The sequence below is a fragment of the Mobula hypostoma genome, chromosome 3 (assembly GCF_963921235.1).
Source record: "Mobula hypostoma chromosome 3, sMobHyp1.1, whole genome shotgun sequence".
Classification (NCBI taxonomy): Eukaryota; Metazoa; Chordata; class Chondrichthyes; order Myliobatiformes; family Myliobatidae; genus Mobula; species Mobula hypostoma.
In genome coordinates this window covers 176,933,717-176,951,733 of record NC_086099.1, presented here as the reverse complement: position 1 = coordinate 176,951,733, position 18,017 = coordinate 176,933,717, and the positions used below count along the sequence as shown (strand labels likewise).

At 36.7% G+C, this 18,017-nt stretch overlaps 1 protein-coding gene across 3 annotated transcripts in view; it reads right to left on the bottom strand.

Moving 5' to 3' along the window:
* Window positions 1-600: 600 nt before the first annotated feature.
* Window positions 601-18,017, bottom strand: part of nmt2 (N-myristoyltransferase 2) — a 78,858-nt gene continuing 61,441 nt past the window's right edge. For all 3 annotated transcript variants that reach the window (XM_063044130.1, XM_063044129.1, XM_063044132.1), the window contains exons 7-12: window positions 13,000-13,170; window positions 10,657-10,765; window positions 10,020-10,190; window positions 8,396-8,563; window positions 5,414-5,551; window positions 601-2,124 (exon numbers count right to left, since the gene is read on the bottom strand). In XM_063044130.1, the coding sequence (XP_062900200.1) occupies window positions 2,104-2,124; window positions 5,414-5,551; window positions 8,396-8,563; window positions 10,020-10,190; window positions 10,657-10,765; window positions 13,000-13,170 (778 nt within the window). In that variant the 3' untranslated portion in view covers window positions 601-2,103. The remainder of the gene's footprint in view (window positions 2,125-5,413; window positions 5,552-8,395; window positions 8,564-10,019; window positions 10,191-10,656; window positions 10,766-12,999; window positions 13,171-18,017) is intronic.

The window sequence follows — 18,017 nt, the reverse complement described above, 5'->3', positions numbered from 1 at the left end:
GGAGCGTAGAAGAATGAGGGGAGATTTGATAGAGGTATATAAAATTATGATGGGTATAGATAGAGTGAATGCAAGCAGGCTTTTTCCACTGAGGCAAGGGGAGAAAAAAACCAGAGGACATGGGTTAAAGGTGAGGGGGGAAAAGTTTAAAGGGAACATTGGGGGGGGCTTCTTCACACAGAGAGTGGTGGGAGTATGGAATGAGCTGCTAGACGAGGTGGTAAATGCGGGTTCTTTTTTAACATTTAAGAATAAATTGGACAGATACATGGATGAGAGGTGTATGGAGGGATATGGTGCGTGTGCAGGTCAGTGGGACTAGGCAGAAAATGGTTTGGCACAGCCAAGAAGGGCCAAAAGGCCTGTTTCTGTGCTGTAGTTTCTATGGTTCTATGGTTTTCTATCTGGGGCAATTAAACTGGTTCTCGTATAGACAAATGAAAATAAAGTGCTCTGCAAAGCTGTCTGAAAAGTTTAGATGGTGAGAGAAAGTAACTCATTCAAATGGAAGTAATTTATTGGAACTGTCTGAAGTTCTGTTTACTGGCATCTGAATTAATTGAAAGAAACAAAGCATCCACAGGTTGTAACAAAGTTGAAATGTTTTTTTATTAATTGAGACATCAAATAGTCATGCTGTTGAACTGAAAACATTACGGAAACCAAAAAGTACATTCTTTGTCTGGCAACATAGAAACCATGAATGTCTTCCACTGAGAACTGATTGGATAATCTCTTGCACACATTTTCTAGTGTGGGGCCTTTTGAATGAAGCATGCATAACAATAAAAGAAAACTATATGCAACCTGTCATTTCACTAGGCAAAGTTTAAAGCTGCTGAACAGCTAAACATGCTCAGACAAGGCCCAAACTCTTCCTGTTGATGTAATTCATGAAAAAAAAACATACAACAAAACTTTCAAATCCTTAAAAAAGTATTCCCTTTGATTTAGCCTGTCACTTTCTCACAGGAGCAGTTTTTTAAAAAAAAACACACACCTGACTTAATATCCAGGTACTTGGGGAGAAAACACCCAACGTTTCATTTATAATGAAAGAACAATGGTTTGGTAGGAAAAAGCAATGAATCCATCATGATTTACTTTGATTTTAAATTCTCTATGAGCAGTTTTCTTCAGGTGCTGTTTTATCAGCTATTAATGCGTTGGCTTGCCAAGGACTTAAAAATTAGTTACAGCCCAGGCTTATAGCTGAAACATCAAAATTCCCAGACTTCAGTCTCTGCCCTCTGAAATTGTACAACAAGCATTTTTACCACTGCTATTGTGCCACACCAGGTGGCATCTTAAAAAGCTTAAAAACTAAGTGACAAAATTTTGTTCAGCTGTACAACAAGAAAAAAAAAATGTAGGAAATGGAGCCTCTTTCACACGTAAGCCTGATTGAACACTATGAGCAGCCAAATTGCACTGTCAACATTGTGGCGCAAACAGAATGACATGGAACTCTGATTTATCTGCTTTGCTGGAAATTCTGAAATTTGTATTATCGTAAAACAAAGTAAAAATTAGTTAAGTCATATTATGGGTCCTTCAGTGTTCCGGTGTGTGTAACTTAAAATAAAACACTGGTCAATAAATACAGATGTCTGGCAGTACAAGAACACCTGCTAGGTATAATATTAACAGTCTTCACAAAATTTACTTTTGCGCACTTCATTTTTGTACAAAATACTTAAATGCCATTCTGCAAAAGAAGGCTCCTGTTCCTCCCTATCTAAAGCAGCAGCAACACGTTTATCGTGAAAATCTAGTTGCAGATCTGCCTCTGGAATTCAGTAAAACAAAGTGCATACAAAATCCTCAGTTATTTATGAGAATTGACATTCGGTTTGCAAATAGTTATCAAATTAACTTCTTAAACTTCCAACAAAACACCATGGAATTATCAACACCAATGCACAGTAAAATGAAGTCCCAAAAAATAATCAATAGTCTCCATTCTGTTGAAAGCAAACATGGTTGAAACTACTAGCTGCTTTAATTAAATTGTGTTGAGCTTGTACTTTTGTCACTGATCAAAGGCATGGTATTGGACCCTGGGATTCTATGAAGAGGCTACCACAGAGATAGTAGAATGTTCTACTGAAGCACTAGACCAACCTGCAGAAAAGAAAATCAAAACTTTATGTCAAGATATAAATAACAAAGACAAGTTTAATCAGTGAAACCTGAATAAAGAAATTCTTGCTCATCAGTTACACAATGCTGTGAAATCCAACCATCCAGCAATATTAAGTTTGATTTCAACAGGTCACACAGCAATTATTCAAGAAATGGCATTTATAAAATGATGTGTAAATCTTAATCTCATTCTAAACTCATTCTAAAATACATCAGCGCTCTAATACAATTAATTGTTAAATCATAACATTACATCTATTGGCTCAAGCTGTGATGAATTTTAGAATGAGAAAACTTCTCATTGTTAAGTAATGGGGATAAAAAGCACATTATGAATGCTAGAAAAGAGATTTAAGATTACTATTGCCAATTATCTAAAACTCCCACTATTCAGATGAAGCTGCAAATTACCTGTACTTCCAATTTAGCCTACTATTCAAGATGTAGTCTCTCTAGCGGGAAACCAAATGTAGATAGAGTGAGCACTTGGCACAATATCACTGTTCTATCCATAATTGTAACCTCAAAGTTCCAGCACATTCCCACCTAGATTCCTCTGTCATCAGTCTCCAACAATATTCAAGCCCAATGGCAAGCTTGAGAAAAACATCTCATCTAACGATTACAAGTTCAATAATTTAAAATAATTAGCAATTCTATTCTTTATATCTCATTTCGAACATTTTTATGTTCCTCTTTTCTACTCGTAATTTTACATGTACAGTGGATTCCAATTAACTGAGCCATCAGTTAATTGGACAGCTGCTTACTTCATACAACTCAAAGAACAAACACTAATCAAGAAAATAGATGGATTTCCTTTGTTTATTTGAGACACTATGCCACGTAATTGGGGCAGGAGAATGTTGCTGAACAGTTTCCAACTAGCGTCAGTCGCATGCGCTTGTGTGCCATTAAAGCACAGCACCGTGCTTCGAGCGAACAGTTTTTAAATAGCGTCAGTTGCGTGTAGCAGTGATCTTTGTCACTGACAGTTAGCAAGAAATAGGCATCAAGACAGTTCAGACCCGTTTTGCTCCCTGTGGTTTCAAACATTCAGGCTGTGAGTAAAAGTGAAATGATTTCACGACTTCAACAAGTTGGAAACTATGAAGAATTGGAAGGTCTTGACAATCACCTTGAATTTTTCAATGAACATGAAGATTTGGAGGATGCAATCATCGACAGCATTGTATGAAGACAGTCCATTATCTGCACTAGATGTTTATGCTGATTTTGCTCATTTACAGGCAAAAGAACATGACGGATGAATTCATCCATCAATAAATATTAGAAATTAAAAGAGTTTTATAGTACTGTGGTAGTATTGGTAGTGCTTTGATTTGTTCTGTGTTAATTTAAATACATAATTCGTTACTCAATTTGTCTGTCTTAAACCTTTTTAAAATTCCCATGACGCTTCAGCTAATTGGGGCAGTAACTTAATTGGGCCAAATAGTACTGTTCCCAATGTGTTCTAATTAACCAGAATCCACTATATATTTCATTTCTATTTGCTACTTTATTACAAGTACAAACAAGTGCAGATTTTGGTCTAACCATCAACTGTAAAAAAACGAAATGTATGGTAATATCAAAACTGCAGGATACTCCCAACTGCCAATTGTACATCGGTAACCAAGAGATTGAACAAAAGACCAGCTTTAATTACCTTGGTAACTTTATATCACAAGATGCTAGAAGTAGAAATAAAAAGAAGAATTGCCATTGCCAAAACCAACTTCCAAAAAATGAAACACATTTTTACCAACAGACACGTTTCTATGACAACAAGACTTAGGCTACTAAAATGTTACATCTGGTCAATCTTGCTGCATGCTTCCAAAGCATGGACTATAACACCAGAACACCAAAGAAACTCAGAAGTAACAGAATTGTGGTTTCTTAGAAGAATGCTGAAAATATCATATAGAGATAGGGTAACTAATGAGACAGTACTCCAACATGCCCATACAAAAAGATCTTTAATGAGAACATTAAATGAGAGGAAACTTAAAATTCCTGTGCCATGTCATCAGAAAGGGAGAAATAGAATGCCTTACATTACAAGGCCGTATTGCCTGGGAAACACAGAAGAAGAAGGAAAAGATGAAAATATAGGGACACTGTGAAAGAACTAACAGATCTAAGTGTGCGAGATATCGTTGATGCTGCGAGGGATCGTTCGGTGGATAGCCATGATCACCCAACCGTGTAACGGGCAAGGCACATGAAGAAGAAGAAGACTTTATTACAGATCTTCTATTTTTTCCTCTCTGTCTCCATCTTCGTATCTGTTATTGGTCTATTCAGTACTCAACACTATTGAGGTAACTGTGCATTTTTACATGAAGTATAAAAATTCCTTCCCTTTATATGGTTTCCTTAAAAACAATAAGTGATTTCATGATTTACATTGTGCAATCAGGTAAGTTGGCACTCAGAAAAGATGTTAAACTTGATCACAGAGTTGGGTTTTAAAAATGGCCCTGATTAAGAAATGAAGCAATGGAGAAGGACATTTCAGACTACATAACTCAGTGCCTCAAGGCATGGCTGACAATTGTGCTGAAATGGAAATGAATTCAGTTAATATTGTGGGATGGTGAGATCATGGAGGAATTTACATATTAAAAATTTTATATCAGAGGTATTGCAAATGATGGATAATTAAACTGAAATATTAAATAGATATTGTGGGCATTACTCCCCTAGAGATCTAGGGCACAACTGCTGCAAAGCAGGTATGCAAGTACAGAAAGGGAGATAAATTCTGACATGCAATTCCTGGAAGAGTGCATTGAGAGGTATGGTTCTGGCTAAATTCAGTCCTGGATATGTCAGAATGAGGGAAAACATGATCAGAGAAATAATATTTAAAAAAAAAGAGTAATTGCTAAGAATCTGATTAAACTTACACCAGTTCCATGTGAAAATCAGAAAAAAAAATGCAGACGCTGGAAATACGTTAGGTTGCAGCTGTGGGAAGAGAAAGAACTAATGTTACAAAACAAAGGGTCTCCAATCTGAAATATTTACAGTTTCTCTTCCCATAGATGCAGCCTGATCTGCTGAGTGTTTACAGCATTTTCTGACTTGTGCCTTATCTACCAGCTGAACCATACCTACCCTGTGCACGCTGTCACTCCAACACGTTCCTTTCCTGACTAGGTTGCAACCTTAGCGTTACAACCAGATTTCTCTACGTTCTCTAAAAGCATTTAAGTAGGATCAGTTATAATTTAACCCCAGTATTTAAGTTTCTCACCTTTTCAGGCTCCATATCTGGGCATCGCCAGTTGTACAAATAGTACTGTAAATTTCCATCACCAATGCCAAATTTTAGTTTTTCTAAGAATGTTTTGTTTTCCATTAAATCAAGTGCATTCAAAACATCAAATCCTTTCTGTAGAAAAAAACAAAATATTTGAATGAACTCACAGAATGATAGTAAATCTGTTAAAAATAATTCAGCAGTCTCAGCTCACATGAAATGCTATATGTTGTCAACATTTATTTTCAAATTTCCCCTTAATTATTTTATAGACATTAACATGAGCAACAAGATCTTTATTTGGGAGGGAATATATAGACTGCAGCAGGTGTATTTTCATTGTCTCACATGGGAACCATAGATGAGTAAGCCTAACATTTGTCTCCAGATACTGGAGGGGATTTTGAGGGATAAGATACACATGCATTTAGAAAGACAGGGATTGATTAGGGAAAGTCAGCAAGGCTTTGTATATGGGAGCTTGTCTTAAAAATATGAGTGAATTATTTGAAGAAATAATTAAGAAAATTGATGAGGGTAGGCTATATGGACTTAAGTAAGGTCTTCGATAAAGTTCTGCAAGGTAGGCTGCTATTAAAAGTTCACACAGGATCTAGGCAAATCTAGCTAATTGAATACATATTTATAACATAGAACATAGAATAGTACAGCACAGTACAGGCCCTTCGGCCCACAAGGTTGTGCCGACCCTCAAACCCTGCCTCCCATATAAGCCCCCACCTTAGATTCCTCCATATACCTGTCTAGTAGTCTCTTAAACTTCACTTGTGTATCTGCCTCCACCACTGACTCAGGCAGTGCATTCCACGCACCAACCACTCTCTGAGTAAAAAACCTTCCTCTAATATCCCCCTTGAACTTCCCACCCCTTTCCTTAAAGCCATGTCCTCTTGTATTGAGCAGTGGTGCCCTGGGGAAGAGGTGCTGGCTATCCACTCTATCTATTCCTCTTATTATCTTGTACACCTCTATCATGTCTCCTCTCATCCTCCTTCTCTCCAAAGAGTAAAGCCCTAGCTCCCTTAATCTCTGATCATAATGCAAACTTTCTAAACCAGGCAGCATCCTGGTAAATCTCCTCTGTACCCTTTCCAATGCTTCCACATCCTTCCTATAGTGAGGTGACCAGAACTGGACACAATACGCCAAGTGTGGCCTAACCAGAGTGTTATAGAGCTGCATCATTACATCGCGATTCTTAAACCCTATCCCTCGACTTATGAAAGCTAACACCCCCATAAGCTTTCTTAACTACCCTATCCACCTGTGAGGAAATTTTCAGGGATCTGTGGACATGTACCCCGAGATCCCTCTGCTCCTCCACACTACCAAGTATCCTGCCATTTACTTTATACTCTGCCTTGGAGTTTGTCCTTCCAAAGTCTACCACCTCACACTTCTCTGGGTTGAACTCCATCTGCCACCTCTCAGCCCACTTCTGCATCCTATCAATGTCTCTCTGCAATCTTTGACAATCCTCTACACTATCCACAACACCACCAACCTTTGTGTCGTCTGCACACTTGCCAACCCACCCTTCTACCCCCACATCCAGGTCGTTAATAAAAATCACGAAACGTAGAGGTCCCAGAACAGATCCTTGTGGGACACCACTAGTCACAATCCTCCAATCTGAACGTACTCCCTCCACCACGACCCTCTGCCTTCTGCAGGCAAGCCAATTCTGAATCCACCTGGCCAAAATTCCCTGGATCCCATGCCTTCTAACTTTCTGAATAAGCCTACCGTGTGGAACTTTGTCAAATGCCTTACTAAAATCCATATAGATCACATCCACTGCACTACCCTCATCTATATGCCTGGTCACCTCCTCAAAGAGCTCTATCAGGCTTGATTTGTTGACAGGAAGCAGAGGATGATGGTAGAAGCCTGTGAGTAGTGGTGGGCCCCAAGGGTCAGTGCTCCATAGCTATCTGTCACCTACATCAATATGTTGGAATAAGAACAGTTAATCTGATTACAGGTGACTTTAATAAAAATAAGTAAACAGTGAAGATGATTCATAAGTCTTGAGGAATACAGAGTGATCTTGCTAAGATGGAGAAGTTAGGCAGAGGATTGGCAAACTGAGTTCGATGTGTATAAGTGAGGTGTTGCATTTTCAGATAGGTCTTTAGTGAACAGGAGGGCCCTGGATAATATTAATTTAAATTTATATAATTTATGTTTGTCATATTTGTAAATTATTATGCTGCTGCTGGAAAATATGCTAATTTTCATGACATTTATACCCTGGGTATGTAGGCTCATGACAATAAACTTGAATTTGGAGCCTAAGTGTTGCTGAACGGTGGGATGTTGTAGTAAATGTACAAGGCTGCTTTTCTAATATTGTGTTTAGTTTTGTTTATCCTGCTGGAGGAAAGATGGCATCAAGTTGGAAAGAGTGCAGAGAAGCTTTACGAGGATGTTGCTAGGATTGAAAGGGTTTGAGCAGGTTGGGACTTTATCCACTAAAGTATAGAAGAACAAGGACTGATCTTGTAGAAGTGTATAAAATCATGAGGGATAAAGACAGAGTGAATAGATACTGTCTTTTTCCCTGCAAAGAAATAGAGAGCAGAGATTTAGGCTGAGAGGTAAGAATTTTAATAGTAACCTGAGGGGCCACAGTTTCACCCAGAGAGTGGTCTGTATATGGAATGAGCAGCCAGAGAAAGTTATTGAGGAAGGTACATTAACAACATTTAAAAGACATTTATTTGTACAAATACATGGATAGGAGAGGTTTAGAGGGACATGGGCTAACTTAGATGGATGTATGGTCAGCATGGGCCAGTTAAGTCAAAGGGCCTGTTTTCATGCTTTATGGCTCTATGAATTACTGTACTATCCTCAAAGCATCATTGCAACAGAGTTGTACATGACTGATTTGATCATACTTTGACTGCTTCTATGTTATTATATCAAGAAAAGATATGATGAAAAGATTACCGATTTTGCAATTATTAGTGCATCATTCATAAGATCACTGAGAGGGGTCTCAGTGTGAACGTTATAAAAAGAATAGGCAGCCTTAAGATTCTTATGAACAGGATGATGCATAACTGTGGAAGGTAATGTGTAGAAGCTTACAAAATCTGTCAGAATGCCATCAGAACCCTGAAAGAAAATAAGTAATTGTTTAAAAGAAGCAAACCTGAGGTTAAGTTAAAAATACATTGAAAATTAGTATGCCATCTTTAACTTTCAAATCTCAAGGCAAAACTTATTCATAAAGACAAGGAGAAATCAATATTTTGTAACATATATGCACGTATTAGTGCTAATTGATTGATGGGGTCAGAGATAGTATGAAGTTACAGTGTCTGCTGCTTTGGACCTGAATTTACACAAATATATTATTCCTGTCTATCAATTTATTAAATTACTTATAGAGGAAAATTTGAATGCTAACTAATCTGTAAATAAAAAGGCACCTTGATAGTGAATTTGCATAAATATCAAATTTGCATCAGATTGCATGTTTACTATATTCTAAAACTTAAAGCAATTTACAAAATTAGGTTCCAATCCTTTACTGTTGATCTGCTGAATTTAGTATTATCTATGACTTAAATATTACTTATTATTACATTTACATTATTATACATATTACATTTTTAAGTATGTTTTTCTACAACCCCAAAACTGTACATGAAATGTTTTATTAAGTGGAAACCATAAAGCCATTTAAGAATAGTTCATATTTTGTCATATTTAATTGATATTTATAATTCATTTAATAACACAATATAATCATTGGATATATTTTGTAGTACTTAAAATCAGTTTACATGAAACTAAAATAAAAATATAAATCCAATTTGCAATATTTAAAGGGAGATGAAGCAAAGCAGAACACTTGGATCATGAATAATCTTGCTGGTAATAGTTGAGGATATTTTGAACTTGCATATCAGAACATAATTTCTTTATAAATGTTAATTTCCTGCATCAGAGCTACAAATTCACTATGGCAACCATTTAAAATATCTAAACAAATTCAATAAAAAACACAAAAGTTAAGTGTAAGGTATTTAGGTGTGAAATCACAAAGCACCTTTTCTGAATAAAGTAAAAGTCTGGAGTTTCTGACAAGTGAAATTTTCAAAGATGTTAGATAGAGGCTAAACTCAAAGTCACTTACTCTGCAAAGTTAGTACTCAATCCTCTACTCTCAGTATATAATGGTTACTTCATTTAAATATTTCTGTCCTAAATTGGTAAATCCAATATTACGTTTTTGCATATATTTTCAGAATTTAAACTGTGCCTGGATTCTTGAAACAAACTAAGTTCTAAATACTTAACTGATTGTATTCTAAATAGCAAAACATAAGGATGCTTTGCCAACCATTCTTTTCAAAATGATTTGCTTTAATTTCTCTTTTATTAACCCCAAAAAAGAACATTAAGAATGACAGAAAGCTTCACCCAGATGTTTATTTTTCATGTTCAGTCTAGATGAATGTCAAGATATCAAGAAAAGCCCAATACAAGTTTTTTCCCCCATAATATTGTACCAAAGTAGGCAACACATCAATAAATATAGAGGCACACAACAGCACTGCATTACCTCTACCACATAAGTGTCAATAATGTTTTCACGTGGCATTAACCAATGGGTCACTTCTTCCTCATTCATCACAGGAGCAAGTTCAAACTGCTTTAGATAATTAAATAGCAGCTCTTGTACTCTTTTTACATCCTTTTCCTCCATTGGCCTTAAACCTGTTGTTTTGGGAGTCTAACAAAAAAGAAATACAGTGGAATTGCTACTGGGATAAACAAATTGGTATTGCAATTTCTAATCAAGATGCTTTAGAATTACTCTGTATAATCAATCTCCAATATTAGCATAACCACCACTGTGAATACATATTTCTTTACAATTATAAAACACTGTTTTCCTCCATAGTAATTGTTTCTAAAAAAATATTTTTAATGAGAAGAATCAACTGTGTATCACTTCAGGTAGAACTGAATGTGATGCAAAATATCACCACTCCAAAACTTCAATTCTCTCACTGAAACAAATACATTCTTGTGATATCATTCTGGAGGAACGTTGGATCATTTTTTAATGCATGCATTTCTAAATGACAATAAACGAAAACTAAACATTGTGAAAGTGCTAATAAGGAAACAAATAGAATTGACTTTACTATTTCCATAACGCCTGTTTCAGGATGGAAGCTGTTTGCAATGCTTACATCAGGTAATCTGTAGAGCTTCATGGTTCTCTGTAAAGTCATATTTCTGCTGAGATGGGAGAACTTCACTTCTACCAACTTCCTGGGATTCAGGGATCGATGCCAGTACCTTACAATATATACAATGACCTTAAATCAAGTACACCATTGATTCCTCCAACATCATTAAAAAAAGTTGAATCAGAAATTTCCAACTGATAACAGCAAACACTTCTCACTAATCCTATTGGCAACCATACTTAGCCACAGAAAACATTTATTGGGATCCTAGCACTTTATCCTAAATCATATGGCTAATCTCACAGCCAAGTGTGTTATAGTAAAGGCATGACTAATTACTTCCTTGCATACCTACAGAAAGGCTTCTAAAATTATGAGGGACATGATGATGTGAGAGGGGAAAATTTTAAAGTGGGTTTGAGGCACATGTTTTTCCACAGAGTGTGGTGGGTACATGGAGCAACCTACCAGTAAATAGGTACAATTATAATATTTTCAGGACATTTGGAGAGGTACATGGATAAGAAAGGCTGAAAGGGATATGGGACTAACAAAGGCAGGTGAGAATAGTGTAGATAGGCATCTTGGATGGCATAGATGAATTGGACAGAAAAGCATGAGTCCCAGCTCCAAATTCTATGAAGCAATGTCCATCAATACATATATCTGTCAACCTTTTCTGAATCTACTTTCTTAACTTTTCATTCTGAAGTACATTCTTCCCATAAATTAAGCCCGAGATACCATTTGTACAGTTGTGAAACCATCTCAATAACATTGTCTATTTCTCCTTTACTAACCGTGTTTATACCGTCACATCCAAAAACTAGAAACCAAAACCTACCCCATTCATTCCCTTTCTCCCCCTTGGCTGCTAAAAGATTCTAGTGTCCCAAATTCTGGTATTTTTCTAATATATCTTGTGAGCCAACCTTAAGTTTATCTTGTTCAAGGCACACATTTTTTGTACTCTTTATCCCATTCCCAAAACATTCAACTGCGCAATGTCCTTCCCTGGCTTCAAAGCTCTGATGTTGTAACTTTCACTCTCCTATGATACTGATTTAGTCCTTTTAAAACCAGCCATCACACTCTTCTGTAAGTCATAACCTCAACACTTATTCCCTTGCAAACCATCTTTCTAACTTACAATAATAAAAAAAACAGAAAATGCTGGAAATGGAATACCTAGGATCTGAAACATAAACTGTTTCCACTTTCGCGCATGCTGCCCAATCTGCTGAGTGTTTCCAGCACTTATTTTATTTCAGATTTCCAGAATCAGCAGCATTTTGATTTTTGTATAATTTGCAACCTCCTTTTACTCCCCATAATTTCACAATCTACAATATCCTTGACTACACCAACATCCACTGGTCTTGTGCTTAGCAACAATACATTGACTGGATGAAAAACTGGATATATCAAAACTAGAATTCTCATTCATTCATATCCTCATTAGCACTATTCTTAGCTCCAGCATCCACTGAGAACTTTGTGTCATTAACTTCACCCTCCTGTTCATCTCCTTCTCTCTTTATCCCACCACTTATGGCAATGTCCTCCAAAATCTAGGTCCCAAATTCTTGAATCCTTCCTTAAATATTTGTTACTCACTGTAAAATGAAAGACCTACATCATGTTGTAAATCTAAAATGAAAAAAAAAATCTGGATTACACAGTAACATCATCAGTATTTGCAAGGAGAAAAAGTCATTCAAATATAAATTGTATATTGTCAACATTTTCAATAGTTTATTTTAAACCCAGCTGGGTTGATAGTGCTCTAATCTTTATATTAGAAGGTTCAAGGGTCCACTAAATCTAAACTTAACATTCCAGTACAGCACTGAAGGAATGTTTCCAGCTGAAATGTTGACATTAGGTTAGCTCAGAAAAATAGAGGGTTATGGGTAACCCTAGATAATTTCTAAGGTCAGGACATGTTCAGCACAGCTTTGTGGGCCGAAGGGCCTGTATTGTGCTGTAGGTTTTCTATGTTTCTATGTTTTATAGCGGGCAAGAAAACTACAAATGTGTCAAAGAGCAGTGTGGACATTCCTGATTCCAATTACTCTAAGGTACACTGACTGATTATTCTTTTGTATTTGAAACACACTGATTTATTCATCTCAACATTGATGCAAAATGGATGATTAATCTGCACTTCATCAGAAAGAAATTCACGTCATGAAGTTACTACTAATTAAATATTGAGAAAAAGTTAATATCCTAAAAATGGCTCAAAAGCATTAGTAATATTAGTTCTGTTTAACAAACATATTTACACATTGACTTAGTTACTAACTTTTGAAATAATACTTAGATTATCAAGGATGCTACCTGCATGTAGCTACAGGCTTTGGAAGAACCACTCCTGCTGTGTACACTGCCTGAAAGATCCCTTCCAAATTCACCCTTCGTGTTATTTCACGGATTAAAACCGGTGCGACACGTTTCGACCTCAGCTTCTTGTGTACGCAAAGAAAATTAATCTCTACCATCTTCTTTTCACTAACAGAAACAATTACAAGATAATCAAATTATGTATTTAATGTAAAAGAATAAGAAACTGACTAAAATTCTTAATATCCTTAAACTTAATTCAAATAAAAATCCGAACATATAGATACATGATATTATTTTACATTACATAATGCTAAACTACATGCATTTACAGAAACATACATCAAAGTTGCTGGTGAATGCAGCAGGCCAAGCAGCATCTGTAGGAAGAGGTGCAGTCGATGTTTGAGGCCAAGACCCTTCGTCAGGACTAACTGAAGGAAGAGTGAGTAAGGGATTTGAAAGTTGGAGGGGGAGGGGGAGATCCAAAATGATAGGAGAAGACAGGAGGGGGAGGGATAGAGCCGAGAGCTGGACAGGTGATAGGCAAAAGGGGATATGAGAGGATCATGGGGCTGAACATCTACGCTCTGTCCGCCAGAGAAAGCAGGATCTCCCAGTGGCCACACATTTTAATTCCACATCCCATTCCCATTCTGACATGTCTATCCATGGCCTCCTCTACTGTAAAGATGAAGCCACACTCAGGTTGGAGGAACAACACCTTATATTCCGTCTGGGTAGCCTCCAACCTGATGGCATGAACATCGACTTCTCTAACTTCTGCTAAGGCCCCACCTCCCCCTCGTACCCCATCTGTTACTCATTTTTATGCACACATTCTTTCTCTCACTCTCCTTTTTCTCCCTCTGTCCCTCTGAATATACCTCTTGCCCATCCTCTGGGTCACCCCCCTCCCCCCTGGTCTTTCTTCCCGGACCTCCTGTCCCATGATCTTCTCATATCCCCTTTTGCCTATCACCTGTCCAGCTCTCGGCTCTATCCCTCCCCCTCCTGTCTTCTCCTATCATTTTGGATCTCCCCCTCCCCCTCCAACTTCCAAATCCCTTACTCACTCTTCCTTCAATTAGTCCTGACGAAGGGTCTCGGCCTGAAACGTCGACTGCACCTCTTCCTACAGATGCTGCTTGGCCTGCTGCGTTCACCAGCAACTTTGATATATGTTGCTTGAATTTCCAGCATCTGCAGAATTCCTGTTGTTTGCATTTACAGAACATGCTTTTACTGGAATATTACTTTTGATCTGCATAGCATCATTTGGAATCATTTGAAAATAATGCTTTCTGATGATGAATAAGCAACAAGCATATGATTGCAGGAATTAATGGAATTCATCCATCTTATTTAATATATTCTTTCATTGAAAACTGCAGGATGTATCTCGTGAGTTGCGCTCTGGTGATGAAAACAATTTAATATTGTGAAAGTTAGCATTTTAAACAACAAATCTATCAGTAGAATTTGGGCAACAAAATAACATGACTTAAAATTACTAGTTTAAAATCTAATAAAATTCTGAGTTATTTGGTAATAACATTGTTTATACTAGCAATAATAGTGTTACTGGTGGAATGTCATCCATTCCTCAGATATGGCATAAAGCAACAGGTAATTTTTTGTCATTTAAGTTCTAGCCTTAGGAAGTGCAGTTGGAAGGAAAGGCAAGTTATTTTACAATTGGTCATCACATCTTTTGTAGTCAATATAGGTCAAGAAATATCATGGTAACAGTTGTGTTTTTGGGATTGGAGTCAGAATTGATTTGAAATGTTGCAGTGAGAAACTCCTGTAAATGACTGCAAAATGACGACAGGGCACTAAGGAATGTTGATGAGCAGAAAGAGCTGTGCTCCAAGACCATAGGTGAACAGGATCGTGAAGAAAGCCTTGTTTGCTTGCTTTCGTAGGTCAGGCAAGGAATACAAGAACCGGACATCATGTTGTAACTTCACAAAACACATTGGTTGTGATGGACTTGAAGTATTGTGTGCAGCAAGGGAGGCCAAGGGTTGATCTCGTAGATTATATATAAGATTACGAGAGGTATAGATAGACAGTTAAAATCTTTTTCCCATTGTAGGAATATCAAAAACAAGATGGCATAGGCTTAAGATGAGAGGTAGGAATTTTAAAGAAGGGGTAAGTTTTTTTTTTGGATACAGAGAGTGGCTGGTAACTAGAATGCACTGCCAGAGATGGTGGAGTTAGATATTATCCGTATTTTGAAGAGACATTCTCTGATGGATATAGACCCAATGCACACAAATGTGATTAATCTAGATAGGCAAATGAACCTGGTTTTCTGCAATACATACGTAACAGCACATATTTCTATCAGGTTCTCTTTTTAGAGGATACGAGTAACTTCCCAGAAACTGCTGTAAATCAGGAATTAAAACGGAGAGACGAACGCTGATAAAAACAGCAAACAAGTGGTACCAAAGAAGTTGAAACCGTGGGCTGACAAGTCCATGAGACCCGATGGACTTTATACAAGGGTCTTAAAAACAAAAGTAGCTATGTAACTAGATGATGCACTGATTTTAATTTTTTTTAAATTCCCTAGTTTGAGCGTAGTTCCATTAGATTATGCAATAGCAATTTTAAATCCAAGGGCTTCGCAGAAAACTACAGATCAGTTTTCTTAATATCTATTAAAGGGAAAATATTGGAAGCTATTATGAATTATACTTCAGGGCGGCAGGCATGGATAGAAGATTGATTGACTAGCAGGAAGAAGACAGTTGTCATATATGGATCTTTTTTTACTGTTTTGCAGAATGTAACAATAGTATGTTGCAGCCTCAGTTTATTACAGCTTATATGAATGACTTGATAACAACACAAAGACAGGCACAAAAGTATGTTGTAGTGAAGAATACAAGAGAAGGCTGGAAAGAGATTAAGTTAATGGGCAGACACTTAGACACGTGGAGTAAAATGTGAGATTGTCCAATTTGGCTTGAAACTTAAAAAGAGCATATTATTTAAATAGATATTATAGCGCTTTGAGAAACAGTGGTAACTGGGTGAAGAAGTCGATGATTTATAAAAGGCAAAAAACAAGTACAGAAAGTAATTAGAAAACTTATCAAAATGCCAACACTTATTGCCAGTGGAATAGAATACAAAATTAGGCAAGTTATACTTCACTAATACAAAACATCAGGATTATGATATATGAATTAGTCTCCTTAAGGAAGGATGTAGATTTGTTCAGAGAAGCTTTTACTAGATTGATACATGAAACAGGCATGTTGATCTATGAGGACAGGTAGAATGAGCTGGCTTTTATGACTAGAATTTAGAAGAGTGAGCAGCCTGATTGAAATATACAAGATCCTGTTAGAACTTGACAGAGGGGCCAGGGAGAAAATGTGGAAAAACCTTAAACAAGATCACTGTTCAAAATAAAAGATCACTCATTTTATTCTCTCAGAGGGTTGAGTCTTTTGAACACTTCTTCAAAGGAAGGTGGAAGTAAAGTTCTGCATATTTTTAAAATGGAAAGATTCATGATAAGCATGAAAGAAAGGGTTAGGCAGGATACAGAGCTGAGATTATAAAAACAATGGCTAAGATTGTACTGAATGGCAGGAGCAGATTCAATGGGACTAATCCCGTTATTTGTTCATACATCTGTATATGAATATTGAAACTGGCCAAACTCTGAAATTAAGCCACACATTTTGGCATTTTAGTGAACAGGATCCAAAATTAAATGGATAATATGAGACAATAGGTAGTGACCAATGGGCATTTTTCTAACTGAAAATTGTAATAAGGTGTACTGTGGGTGGTGAATCCTTACTTTTTTGTATGAATTACTTGTTTTAGATGACAGAGATAGTAAAGTTACTCAGATTAGTAAGTTTTACAGATAACAAAAAGTTAGTGGAATTGTAGATAATGAAGAAGGTTGTTTAAAGGTACAAATGGAAAGCTGAGATTAACAGTAGTGGCTGGAACATAGTCTGGACAAGTACGAGGAAATGATTTTTGGAAAGTCAAAATGTGGTAGCCTATATTGAGTCAATGTTAGGGACATTAATTAGGAGTATTATGAGTGTCCATAGTTCTCTGAAAGTGCCAATCTGGTGGATAGGATAGTGAAAAAAAGGCATTTGGTATGCTTGCCCTCATATGTCAAGGCACTGAGTATAAGAATTGAGACATCATATTGCAGTTGTACAAAAATAATTAGGTACCAATTTTAGAGAATTTTGTACAAAATAGATGTAGTAGCAATAGAAAGAATGCAAAACATTCACCTGGATGTTTCCTGGATAGGAGAGCTATTGTTAAAAGGAGAGATTGAATAGGCTGGTTCTGGCCTCCATGGAATGTAGAAGGCTGAGAAGTGATCTCACAGAAGTTTACAAAATTATGAGGGGCATTGACAGTCAGAATGTTGTTCCTGGAGCAGGGAGTTTAGAACTAGACAGCACCGGTTTAAGCTGAGAGGGATGAAATTTAAAGAAGATTGGAGTCATAAGTTTTCTACACAAAAAGAGTGGTGAATATCTGGAACAAGCTGCTAGTGCAGGCAGCAGAGACAGATATGTTTACAACATTTAAAAGGCATTTGGACAGGCACTTTGGTAGGAATAGGCCTAAATGATACAGACCTAAAGTTGCAAATCTAATTACTATAAATAATTATGGTAGGCATGGACGAGATGGTCCATAAGCACCCATGTCTGTACTGTACGTTTTTATGATTTTGTGGTCACAACTGGGCAAGGGCTGAAGTGTAATTTAAAAATTGCAACAAATTGACATATGAAGGCGTGCTAGCATTCAGCATTTACAGCCTTAATAATGTGCAAAATAGATACGTTAGGAAAACATAATCGAAACCCTCATCTTCTAAGATGTTCTAACTATACAATCCAAGCACATACATATAAACATTCAAAAGTTAAAAGAAAAATCTCAAAGAAGTTAAATAATTTTAAAAAGTATATTTTACATAATCAAATTTTAGTTATATA